At 58.6% G+C, this 11,968-nt stretch overlaps 1 protein-coding gene across 1 annotated transcript in view; it reads right to left on the bottom strand.

Moving 5' to 3' along the window:
* Positions 1 to 833: 833 nt before the first annotated feature.
* Positions 834 to 11,968, bottom strand: part of SOX13 (SRY-box transcription factor 13) — a 37,545-nt gene continuing 26,410 nt past the window's right edge. Inside the window, exons 2-14 of the mRNA XM_040985489.1 lie at positions 11,413 to 11,617; positions 10,477 to 10,588; positions 10,168 to 10,254; positions 8,472 to 8,644; positions 8,079 to 8,147; positions 7,737 to 7,851; positions 5,011 to 5,096; positions 4,729 to 4,891; positions 4,287 to 4,396; positions 4,030 to 4,126; positions 3,734 to 3,877; positions 2,464 to 2,680; positions 834 to 1,910 (exon numbers count right to left, since the gene is read on the bottom strand). Coding sequence (XP_040841423.1) covers positions 1,637 to 1,910; positions 2,464 to 2,680; positions 3,734 to 3,877; positions 4,030 to 4,126; positions 4,287 to 4,396; positions 4,729 to 4,891; positions 5,011 to 5,096; positions 7,737 to 7,851; positions 8,079 to 8,147; positions 8,472 to 8,644; positions 10,168 to 10,254; positions 10,477 to 10,588; positions 11,413 to 11,616 — 1,851 coding nt within the window. The 5' untranslated portion in view covers position 11,617 and the 3' untranslated portion in view covers positions 834 to 1,636. The remainder of the gene's footprint in view (positions 1,911 to 2,463; positions 2,681 to 3,733; positions 3,878 to 4,029; positions 4,127 to 4,286; positions 4,397 to 4,728; positions 4,892 to 5,010; positions 5,097 to 7,736; positions 7,852 to 8,078; positions 8,148 to 8,471; positions 8,645 to 10,167; positions 10,255 to 10,476; positions 10,589 to 11,412; positions 11,618 to 11,968) is intronic.

The following is an 11,968-nucleotide window of genomic DNA, read 5'->3' as shown; positions in this document are numbered from 1 at the left end:
AGCCACATTCTGCCTCGGGGGCTACCCAGGGCACCTGGCTGGCTGGCAACTTTGCAGACTGGGCCCTGGTGCCTGAGGACCCATCCTCCAAGCAGGCCCTGCCCCTGGGCCCCTCCAGGCTGAAGGTAGCTTTTCTGGGACTAGGGCCAGCCTCACATGGTCACAGGGGCTCCCATGTGTCCAGACACTGCTAGCCTGTCCCTGTCAGGCCTCCTGATGCTGCAAGTATCCAGTGGCACCTAAAGCGTGCCCTGAGAACCCCTGGGGGTGTCTTCAGGAATCCCATGACTGAGGACAAGTTCGGGGTGTGGGCTTCATGCCCCTTCACTCCACATGCAGACGGGTAGAACAGTGACCTCCCCTCCCACCCTTAGCAGCCAGAGTGCTCCCCACTGCCGGTGGGGCTGGATGGCTCCTCCAGGCCCGGCCCGCCTCCCTCGCTGGCCCTGGGCTCCACGCAGGACTGGGCCTGGGTCTGCCCAGCTGTCCATGCCCCCTTCCTCCCAGGCCCACACTTGAAGTTCCTGCAGGCCACCACAAGGGGGCAGGTGAAGCCCAGCTTCTTTGCTCCCCATTCAAGTCCAAAAGAGCTGTCTTTATTTCATCATCAGAAAACAAAACGTTGTCGGTCCCTCCCCTACCACCCCACCGGACAGTGTAAACAGGAGAGAGGTGCTGGTTAAGTTACTCATCATCTTATTAACAAAATAAAGCACTATCTATGTTTACAGTGTAGAAAAGTGTAGAGCAGTGGGTGGGAGGGGCAGGCCGACTCCACCCCTTGCCCCCTCCCTGCCAACAGACCTCGGTTCCCAAGTCCCCTCCCCAAAGAACATGAGCCCAGTCTCGGAGAGGACAAAACTCACCCCTTTCGGTGGATGTGGACCCCCACCCCGTGCCCAGGGGGAGCAGTGGAGACCAGCTGCCCTGCAGCCCCTTGCCACTCCCAGAAAGTGGGGTGGGGGTTGGGGGTCACCAGGAATCCTCCCAGTCCCACTCTTGGGACTCAGGTTGGGCTAAAAATGGCTCCTTGGGAACTGGCTGGCAGAGCCACGAGGGGTGAAGGGAAGGCCGAGGGGGCTGAGAACCCGGGAGGGAGGGGTAGGAGAGAGCCACGCAGGGACAAGGGAGACAGGACCACGGAACCTGAGATCCCAGACCACAAGGAGGTAGGCATTGGGACAAAGAGGAGCTCAGAGACAGGCCCCAGGCACTCCACCCAGAAGCCAGCAAGGCGCCTGTCCCACAGCACACACACAATAAATATCTTGTGCAATGAACGGACAGAACACACACACACACACATAGAGCAGCCTTGGCAGACAGCCCACCAGCCAGGGGCATCCTGGACGAGAGAGGAAGCAAAGCAGTGACCCAGGGGGCTGGGCGGTTGTCAGAGCCGTAGGTGGGCAGACCCTCCGGCTTGTCCTGGCCATGAGCCCCCAGGGGTCAGAGGCTCAGCCCCTTGGGCCCTGGCCCACATGGCAGGCCCTGCCCACCTGGGCCAACACGTCTCCCTGCGGGGGGAGGGGAGGCATGGTGGGGAAGGGTCTCCCTCGTGAACTTATCTACAAGCACAGCTCCACCCAGGCAGCAGCGTGGCCTGGGTCGGCCAGCTGTGTGGCTTGGGAGGAGGTCAGTCTGTGAGCACCACCAGCTCCCCATCGCTCTTCGCCTCCCCCTCGGAGTCGTCCTCGCTGTACCGGAATGCCTCGCCCTCGGCCAGCGAGTGCCGGTCATCGGCCGCCTCCCCCTCCTCACGGAGGCTGCACGTGTTCACGATGACGGGCATGTTGGGATCCAGGTTCGGGGGGATGTAGTGCTCTACCAGTGACTGCGCCAGGGGCATGCCAGCCGCCCGTGGGTACAGGGCTTCAGAGGAGCTCACCGGCACCTGGCCGGCCTGTGGCCTGCAGGGACAGAGAAAAGGGTGTGGTCACAGGTCCAGGGGCCTGCCTGGCACCCCAGCCCTGCCCCCACCGGGCCTCCCTCGGGCGGGCTCCCCCCACCGACCCCCTCCTCTTAGCTCCAGGAGGACTCACACACCCCGGGTCTCCTGCTCTGCTCTCCACTCGCCAGATTCAGCTACAGCCGCGGAGACGGCTCGGCAGACCCAGGGCCAGGGGTGGGGCGTGCAAGAGGGAGGAGTCTCGGAGGATTGCACGTCAATCTGATTTTCAAAAATTGCATATTTTAAATGCCCTGTGGACTTCAATTTAAGGAAGTCACTGGGGGTAAAATGCGGTGGTCACTGAGTACCTTCCTACATGACAAATAAGCACCCTAGTACTTGGACCCTTTACATGGTTACTGAGTCTGCCAGGAAATGGGATCCCAGGTGTGCGAATTGGGCCAGTCTCTGCAATCACACACACATACTATCGCCTCCCCTCTCCCCCAAAAGCCATGTGCACGCACACACACAGAGGCCTTGTAGCAGGTGGGCAGGGAGGGCCTGCTCACGGGATCACGTAGCTCTGCCGGGCATCCTGGCGCCTCGTACGCATCAGGGCCTTGTACTCGCCCACACGCAGCCGCTTGCCCTCCACGATGCAGGTGCGCTTGGGCCGCGGCTTGTACTTGTAGTCGGGGTACTTTTCCAGGTGCTGCCGGCTCAGCCGTGCCTGCTCCTCGTAGTAGGGCTGCTTCTCCTGGTTGGTCATGGACTTCCAGCGGGAGCCTGGCCCCGTGCCAGGGAGGAGGGGGAGAGGACAGGTAGTTAGTGCTGCCCTCTGAGGACCAGCTGCGGCCCTCCTGGCGTACCCCAGGAGCGGATTCCAAGATATTAAAAATGCAAGCACTCGGGCCCAGTGGCTCAAGTCCTCGCCTTGAACGCGCCAGGATCCCATATGGGCACTGGTTCTAATGCCGGCAGCTCCACTTCCCATCCAGCTCCCTGCTTCTGGCCTGGGAAAGCAGTTGAGGACGGCCCAAAGCTTTGGGACCCTGCACCCATGTGGGAGACCCGGAAGAAGTTCCTGGATCCTGGTTTCGGATCTGCGCAGCACCGGCCGTTGAGCTTACTTAGGGAGTGAATCATCGGATGGAAGATCTTCCTCTCTGTCTCTCCTCCTCTCTGTATATCTGACTTTCCAATAAATAAATATTAAAAAAAAAAAAAATGCAAGCACTTAGCAAGGGATTGACCCCTGGGGGCATGCGCCTTGGTTGGTGAGCAGATACATGAATGAAGTCAGCCCGTACAGGAGATACCCCGTTGCCAGCGTAGGGCTCAGCAGTCACCCACATCCTAAACCACAGAGGTCCCTGGCCTGCCCGATTTGCATGAAAAGAGCAGTTCCCCCATGCCCCCAGGCAGGGCTGCATGGTTCAGTCAACCAGGAGCCCAGCTTTGAAAACAGCTGGCCTTGTCTTTGCCTGCTCTGTCCTCCCTCTTCTTCAGCCTCCAATCTGGGGTATTAAACACCTTGCCACTGTCAGCCCAAGAATACTAGTTTCTCTTCCATTTGCTGCCAGGGCCAGGCAGGTGGGATGGGGCTAGGGAAAGATCAGGCTGTACATTCTCTTCCCTTCTTTCCCCTACAAAATCTTAAGAACAGGTACCTAGCCATGCTGCAAGACGCCAGAGCCCAACTGTCCCCTCCTTCCCAACTCCAACCCCCATTAGACTCCACGGGAGTGCTGCATGGTGAGTGCCATCACCAGGCAAGTCCCCAAGTGCAGCCAGCCAGGTCCTGTTGGCTACCCGGAGGGCCCATTCCCTGGCCCTTACCAAGGATCTTGCTGATACTGGAGTTGTGCATGTCTGGGAAGGCTTGGAGGATCTTCCGGCGCTCGTCTTTGGCCCACACCATGAAGGCATTCATGGGCCTCTTGATGTGGCTGCTGTTGCGGGACTCCGGGAAGGGGCGGGAGCCTGGGGACAGAAGTCTGGGGTAGCAAAAGTCCTCTGGGACTGCCAGAGAGCTATGTGCTGTTTGACCACTAGGAGGTGCCCACAGCTAGCAGCCAGGGGAAGGGAGGTGGGAGGCCTAGCAGGCAGGAAAGGCAGGGTGCAAGAACGCTCACCGTCCAAGTCACAGCTCAACATGGCTTCCTCCAAGGGGTGCCCACAGCTCTCCTCCAGCCTCTCCTTGGCTGGGGATGAGTCCAGGCTGATGAGGTCCTGTGGACAGCACCAGGGGTGAAGTGTTGCAGCAGCCCTAGGCCTCCCCAGCCCCGCCCCTTGCTTGCTATCCTGCCTCCCTGCCACACCTGTTCCTGCTCACAATGGGGCTGGGGAGAGTGGGGGACGGGGACGGGGACGAGGCTGCGGAAACCCATACCTTACGGAAGGGAGCTCCAGGGGCACTTTCCAAGGCCCCGGGGTGGCCATGCAGCAGCTGTCGGGCATCCTGGATGGCTTTGGTCACTGCATCCCCGTCTCCAAGAAAGCCTGTGGAGGAGGGGTCAGAGCTGAGGGGTGGCAGGGTGTCAGCCTGAACTCACCACTGCCAGGAGCTAGGAGTTAGTGCCTCCAGGAGCAACTGCAGCACAGACACCCACAGGAAGCAGGGGTGTGTGCATGCTCAGTGGCTGGGGCGCGTACATCTGGGGTGAGCATGCAGTCTAGAAACAGTTTGCAATCCCAGGACTCTGTGTGACCCAGCAGCCTGCAACCCCAATGTTGAGACCAGCACACAGTCTAGTCCCTCATTCTATTAACCCAGAAACCAGAGACAGGAAGGGTCCCACCAAGTCCCATCATGTGCACTGTCGGATGCTCACCGAGAGGCAGGCTGGGGGGACTGGCCTGCAGGTCCCGCGTGGGGGCCCCGTGGCTGGGCGGACGAGGTCCACAGCTGCTCAGCTTCAGGCTGGGGGAGCTGGAGGTGCCAGGCAGCTCAGGGACCTTGGGTTTGGCTGTGAGGTTCAGAGGCTGGGAGGGCTCCTGGGGGAGACCCTGAGGTTAGGGAGCATGGGAGGGACAGACAGAACCTGAGCCCGGTGCTCCCGAGGCCAGAAGGAAAAGCAGTCTCCCCTGCCCATCCACCCGCCTGTCCATGGTACCTGCATGGGGAGGTGGGCGGCCACGGCCGAGGGTCTCTTCATGGTCGGGGCAGGCGGGCTGTGCAGCAGCTGCAGGGGGTACTCCACTGTGGAAAGGGTGGCAGAGAGAGAAGTCCTGGATGGGTGAGCACAAAACAGCAGAGGCTGCTGGACCAGGCCCCAGCCCTGAAGGCCAGCAGAGGCTGGGAGTCACACTCTACACCCCAAAACCCTGCTGGGGGGCCTCCTGCACCTGCTTGTCCACTGGCCCACTGAGGGGCAGCCACCTTTAACCTGGCCCTGCACTTCCCAGCCCACTCTGAAGTGGCTGCCAATGGCACTGGGGGGAGTAGGCACGGCCCATGTATCCAAGGCAGGCCTGCTGCGCCCAGGGCACACAAGCAGCCATCTGGCCTGTGTGTGGTGCCCACCACAGCACCACCCCTCTGTGCCAATAAAGAAACCAAGACCTTAGATGTCAATGGGTTGCCAGAGGAGACAGACAGTGAACATTGCTGGGGTCCGTGTGATGGGTGTGGAAGACAGGAAGGTGTGTAGAGTATCGTTCTATTGCAGGCAAGGCTGCAAGGAACTTCCCGCTGTGTGGCAAGGCCCGGTGGATGTCTCTACAACACCTGAATGTAGCTCTGCCTCCCTTTGCATGGACACTGGACAACCCCGCTGAGTATTCTGTAATCTATTTAGGCATTGTCTGCCTCTGCGGAGTTACTGTTAAATATCAATAGGAACTTAGAAGCTGATGTTGCTGTTACCGTTTTTTTAGCCAAAGAGCTGTTATTGCTGTTAGGGCTGTGTCCTGTGGCAATATGTTAATCAAGAGTGTTAAATCCCCTTTTGATCCTATGCTAATCAAGGGTGTTCTGTCTTCAGGTGTAGTGGGAATCTATTCTTTCCCTCTTTCTTTGATCTTTTAGGTCCCTCCTGTGAAGCCCTTCCTTCCTTGACTGTCTCAAGACCAAGCTGTAGAGTAATTGTGGTAGGAATGTGTTAGTGATTGATATGCACCATCTATTGAGAACCTTTTCCTAGCCAGGCGCCAGGTGCCAGGCACCAAGTGAATAACATCCTAGCCTTAGATGAAACAAATGGCTCCGGCAGAACATGGCACTGGGACTCAAACCCATGTCTTCCGGCCTCCACAGCCCAGCCTCCCCCTCCTCCCTCTCCCTTCCACCTGGCCCAGCCTGCTCCCCCCCCCACACCCCCCCACTCCCGCACCAGGCTCAGCATCCAGGAGTTGACAGTTCAGGTAGTGAGATAAGCCTGGGTACATGGCAGGTGGCACCCAGGGCAGTGTGCCCGAGGACTTTGCTCAGCTAGAGTGCCGAGGGCAAGTTTCCTTGGGAAAGTGGGCGGGGGAGAGGGTGGGCACAGGATAGTACAGCTTCAGACAGGTGCAAAGGAGGGAATATGGTAGCCCCAAGTCCCCAAGGCCCCTGTCTAACTCAGCCTCTAAGTGGCCCAAGAGGGTGGGACTCAGAGTGGCTGGAGGGAGGGATGAGGGACATACTGCAGGACACTACCTGCCAGGATTCAAGAGCAAGCAAGCAAGCAGGTGGCAATGCCGGCTTATCTCCTGTCTGCTGCTCCTGAAGCGCTATGCTGTCCCGCGTATCTGGGAGGCCTCTGCCCCACTGGCTCTGGGCTCTGGAGCTGCCTCTTCCTTACCCACCAGGCTCCCATCCCTACCCCATTCCCAGCTTACTGGAAGAGCCTTCTAAATGGCTGGTGCAGAGCCCTGGCTAGGCCATTGAACACAGCACAGCCCGGCTGCCCCACATACATGGTCTCGCCCACATCAGATCATGGAGGTCCCAAGAGAAGACTTGGCCCGTCTACATGGAGTAGATGTTGGAGCCTAGCACCTGCAAACCTTGGGAGGAAGGGAGAGCGAACAGGTATCTGGCCAAGACTGCATCCTAAGTCAGAATGTCTGGCTTAGCTCCACATTTCCAGCTGCCTGCTAAGGCAACACCCTGGGAGGCAGTGGGCTACACTCAAGGTCTTGGGTCCCTGCCACCCACTGGGAACACTGGGGCCAGGGGTGAGCTCCCACCTCTGCCTGGCCCAGCACTAGCTGATGAGAGCATTTGGAGAGTGAACTAGCAGAGGAAGGATTCTCTTTCTGCCTTTCAAACCACACACAAAAAAATACCAATCATTTTTAAAAAAGACTTTTGGAGTTATTGAGAAGGACAAAGTATGATTTACATGTGAGGATTCGAGGGTAGGGGGCGAGACCTTACACCATGGGGGTCTCCCTAAAATCCCCACTGTTCCAGGTGATATGATAGGAGATGGGGCCTCTGGGAGGTGGCCAGGGGCCAGGAGCTGGTCCTCTTATAAAGTGGCCTGCAGGAGCCCTATCCCTGACTCATCAACAGGCCCAGCTAGATGGGCCGGACCATGAAGCAGGAGGCATGCCCTGCACCCTGACTGTGTACTTTCAGCTGCCACACCGTCAGAAACACTGGTCCCTCATCAATAGGTCTCTTGGCCCACGGTGAGCCAGACCTGACCCTTCCAGCCCTCCCCACAGTACCTGGTTGTCACCAGGCAGGGACAAGAGGCAGTGGGGCTGGCCTGTGAGCACCCCTGATCTAACCATCTGTTCTCCCAGCATTTGGCCACGTGCCACCTCGGGAGGCTTTCCTGGATTCCCTGATGCTCACTGCCTCTTCTTCCCTCCCTGGCCTCTGTGGCTGAACCCCCAGCCCCACACTCACCTGGTTTGCAGGGGATGGGCTGGATGGGCAAGGCCAGTTGGGAGTCGGGAGCGACAGGCAGAGGCTGGTGGCTTGGGGGAAACGCTGGGATCATGACATAAGGCATGTTGACCTGCTGAAGGCAGAGAAAACCTGGGTGAGTTCCCGCAGCTGGGACCAGCACACGGTGCCCATGGGGCCAACCTGACCCACTGCCACTTCCACGGGGCCATGTGTACCTGCCCACAGGTCTTAGCTGGGGAGGAGGATGTTCCGGAACCCTCATTTAAAGAGAAGCACAAAGCAAACGCCCCCCCCCCCCGGCAAAGGCAAGCCTGAGTCCCTTGGGACCCCGCGACTCACCTGGATTTGCTGCTGGAGGAGGTTAATCTTGTGCTGCTGTTGGACCAGCTGCTGCTGCTGCTTGGCAATCTGGAAGACAGTGATCGGTGGTGGGCAGGGGGCTCGGCCGCCCGCCCCAGCCCCGTTCCCCTGCTTTCCAAGACGAGCACCCAGCCTCCAAAAAGCCCAGCCCAGGAAGGAAGCAGAGAGCAGCAGCTAGTTCCCCCAGGTTCCCTTCAGCACCAGCCTATGTTGCCTTCTCCTGGGGGCTCCTGGGCCTGCCTCAGGCGGGTACCCCCGATGTCCTCGCCTGCCGCCCATCCCGGGAGGGAAGCCAGTGGCTGCACAGGGACCCCCAATGTCCCTGCCTACTGCCCCTCCCGGGAGGGAAGCCGATGGCTGCACAGGGCCCACCTGCTCCTGCTGCTGCCGGGCCAGCTCCATCTGCTGCTGCTGCTTCTCAAACAGCATGGCCGCCATGTTCTTCTGCTCCGAGTGGGCGGTCAGCAGCTGGTCGCGCAGGGTGGACAGCTGATGGATCATGACCAGGAGCTGCAGCTCCTTCTCCGCCAGGCTCTCCTGGGTCCCTGCTCCACGGCCAAAGTACCAGGTTGCTTCACTTGGCCACCTGTTCACCCCACATTTACTGAGCACCTGCTACATCCTAGATGCCTGTTAGGGGCTCAGCGACAGAGATGACAACCCCCGATTCACTTCCTGGCAGGGAGCTCATCCTGCAACAGCACAACAAGCTGGCCTATAAAGTCCCCACCATTCACTCATGACCTGGAGAGGGCAGCAGTGGGCATCTCAGCTCCACTTCCCAAGTGCCCACTTCCACAAGGTTGAGTAGACACCTGTCCAATAGTGGGGGCCAGCGGGACACCCTCAGGCTTTGCAGTCTGACAGATCTGGGTTCAAACTCCCACACAAACCCGCCCTGTCAGAGAGGTGTGAGGCGAGCTATAGCTGTCCACATGCTCGCATTTTTCAACACACAAGCAGGCACAATAATAGGAAACACTGTAAAAACGTGTGGGAAATAGAAAAGCCTGTCTGGAGGCAAAAATTTTAAGACTGATTTATTAATTCTGAAAGGGAGGGTTACCATGAGAAAGACACAGAGAGAAACAGAACAAGATCTTCCATCTGCTAGTTCATTCCCCAAATGGCTGCAACAGCCAGGGCTGAGCCAGCTTAAAGGCTGGAGCCAGGAACTCCCATCTGGGGCTCCCACAGCAGAGTGCAGCACCCAAGCACTTGGGCATTCTCTGCTGCTTTCCCAGGAGCATTAGCAGGGAGCTGGACTGGAAGTGGAGCAGCCAGGGCTCAAACCGGCATTCATACGGAATGCCAGCATTACAGGCAGCAGCTTAACCTGCTGCACTCTCAAGATAAGAGGTGGGCGAAGATGTTGGGAATTCACGCCTGTAGGTGGCTTTCCACAAGTTCAGGGGAATTGCGTATTGTGGAAGAACTATGCACCAGTTTTGAAGCACTTTTTGCAGTAGCTTTGTAAGCACATACAGCAGCACCGCAGGGGATAAAGGTGCTAAGAGCTGGAAGGCTCGGTCGCCAGGCAGCAAATGCCAGGTCATGGCACCATCCCACAGCACAGCTCTTGGGCGATGCAGGAGGAGCCCCCAAACCTTGGGGTTCTCACTCAGAGTGTAGGGAGTGCCCCAGGCATCTGCATTATGGCAAAGTCCCTCTGTGGCTGTTACTGACCACACAGGCTACAGGCCTTGTGTCACCACATCCTGATGCCTCAGGGGTGCCCGAGTGGTCTAGCCCTCCTTCCTGGAATGGAATGGTAGTGGGCTGCTCATTTTCCAGCTGGCCCTGGGAAGCAGCAGTGACATGTCCAAAGCCACAGGTCCCTGGTCAGTAAGAGGCCAGAACCAGACCCAGGGAAGTTCATTCCATCCCCTCTCCCCACTACCATGGGCATGTGCCAGAGGGTGGTAATAAAAGCCAGGCAGGAGTCTCATGGGCCAGGGTCATTGTCACATGCCCCAGACCAGCCCCACAGCCCCCAGTCTGCCTGGCTGGGCCTAGTAATGAGAATTGGGTTCAAGCATCTCCCCCTGCCCCTCCTCCCAGCCTTCACCTTTAACATCTTTGGCTTCCATAGGGCTCCTTCCCAGAAACCTCTCCTTCCAGTCACCGGACAGCAGCTTCTCGATGGCTGGTACCACTGCCAGGCCGTAAAGCGATAAGCAGTCAGGGCCTGGCCCCACCCACCCCACTTTGCCCTGCCCCATCCAATGGCATCCTGACCCAGCCCTGCCCACCTCATCCTGCCCTGACCCCATCTATCCTACCTTTCTCTGGCCCCACCCACCCCATCCTGCCCAGCTCCACCCTCCCCATCCTGCCCTGGTCCCACCCATCTGTCTGGCCCTGCCCCACATCTCACCTTCTTTCAAGTTCTGGCTGAAGTCCAGCTTCTCCTGACTTCCAGATGCAACCTCCGAGGCTGCTGGTCTCTTGGGCTCTGGGGACCCATTGCTCTCTGGGGAACCACTGTCCTGCAAAACACAGTGAAGATCGCGTGTGCCACGAGAGAAAAGGGAACAGACCACAGGGAGGGCCAAGCACCCCAGGTGCTCACACTGGGGACCCTGACTCCACCAGGCAGGGCCACAGGTGCCCACCTGCCCAGCTACAGCTTTGTATTTCCTGGTAGAATCCTGGTCCTCAAGTGCGGGCTCAATGACTTACAGGTGCCTGAGCCCACATGAGCCCCGCCCCCTTCATTCTTCTGAAAACAGAACCATAGGCACGGCTGTGGGGGCAGACCAGGCTCCCCTATCTGTAAGGCCTAGCTTGAGGTCTTCCTCCTCTAGGAAGCCTTCCTGGTCACCTCCAACACTCTCTCCCCTCCTCCCTCGACTACCCTCCATCTAAGCCAGACTCCTCTGGGAGTCCCAGACCCACCTATTCACTCACTTGGCTTTTATTCATGCCCTGCTCTCCTCTATCACCTGCCTGGCATCACAGAATTCTTAAGAGCTGCGAGATTCTGGATGGGTCACAGAATCCAGTTCCTTCCTTGGGTGCCTTACAGAGCTGGCTCTTCTCAAACCCTATGGAGGTGCTTCCAAGGCCAGCCTTCCAGCACGCGTACCCCGATTCACCCTGTGAGACCTCAGGATCAGGGACTGGGACATGGGAGTGACCTGGCAGTAGCAGGTGGGCAGGGCAAGAGCAGTTTCCTTCCTTCCTTCTAGCCTCTTGCCTCCAACGAGGCTCACATCTGCCTGCACCTGCTCCCAGTCCATCCCCAGTTGAGGAGAGGCCAGTGATGGTACACGATGCAGGGAGGCCATAGGAACAGGGCTGGGGGGAGTACCTGGGCTGGAGGTTGGGGGTCAACAGAGTCCTGTGGCTGTGGGGGCCGGGCTGGGTCTGCAGGCTGGGGCTCCTCCTCAGGGGCCAAACCCTGGGGGACTTCGTGGCTAGGCTCCTTTCTCTCCTCTGACTTGATGGTGCAGTTCACCATGGTGCCAACGCCATCCAGGGCCAGCTGGGCAGAGATGGGGCTCCTCATGGACATCCTAGGGGCGGGGAGGGCAGAGTGAGCAGGGCCTGTGGTCAAGTACAGACACCCACCCCAGGGGTCCCAGGGCAGGGCAGCAAGCCTCCCTCTGCACCAGTGCCTCCTGGCACACACTCCTTTCCCCCTCGAGCAGGCTACATCAGATAGAACTGTCGGAGGGGAAGATGCAGAAAAACCAGCCAAGGCCCTTCTGTCCCTCAGGTTGTGTTGGTGATTAGAGGCTCCTGTTTGTTTACAGTGTGGGGATGTCAGGCTGCAGGAGACACCAAGAAAGCTAGGGATTGTCCTGTTTGTTGAATTTTATCTCATCTGTTTACTTATTTGAAATATGGCATGTGTGTGCACATGC

Source organism: Ochotona curzoniae, unplaced genomic scaffold (assembly GCF_017591425.1).
Source record: "Ochotona curzoniae isolate NIBS_2020 unplaced genomic scaffold, NIBS_Ocur_1.0 contig_430, whole genome shotgun sequence".
Taxonomy (NCBI): Eukaryota; Metazoa; Chordata; class Mammalia; order Lagomorpha; family Ochotonidae; genus Ochotona; species Ochotona curzoniae.
The sequence above is the reverse complement of the archived record's forward strand: the minus strand, read 5'-3'. Positions and strand labels throughout refer to the sequence as shown.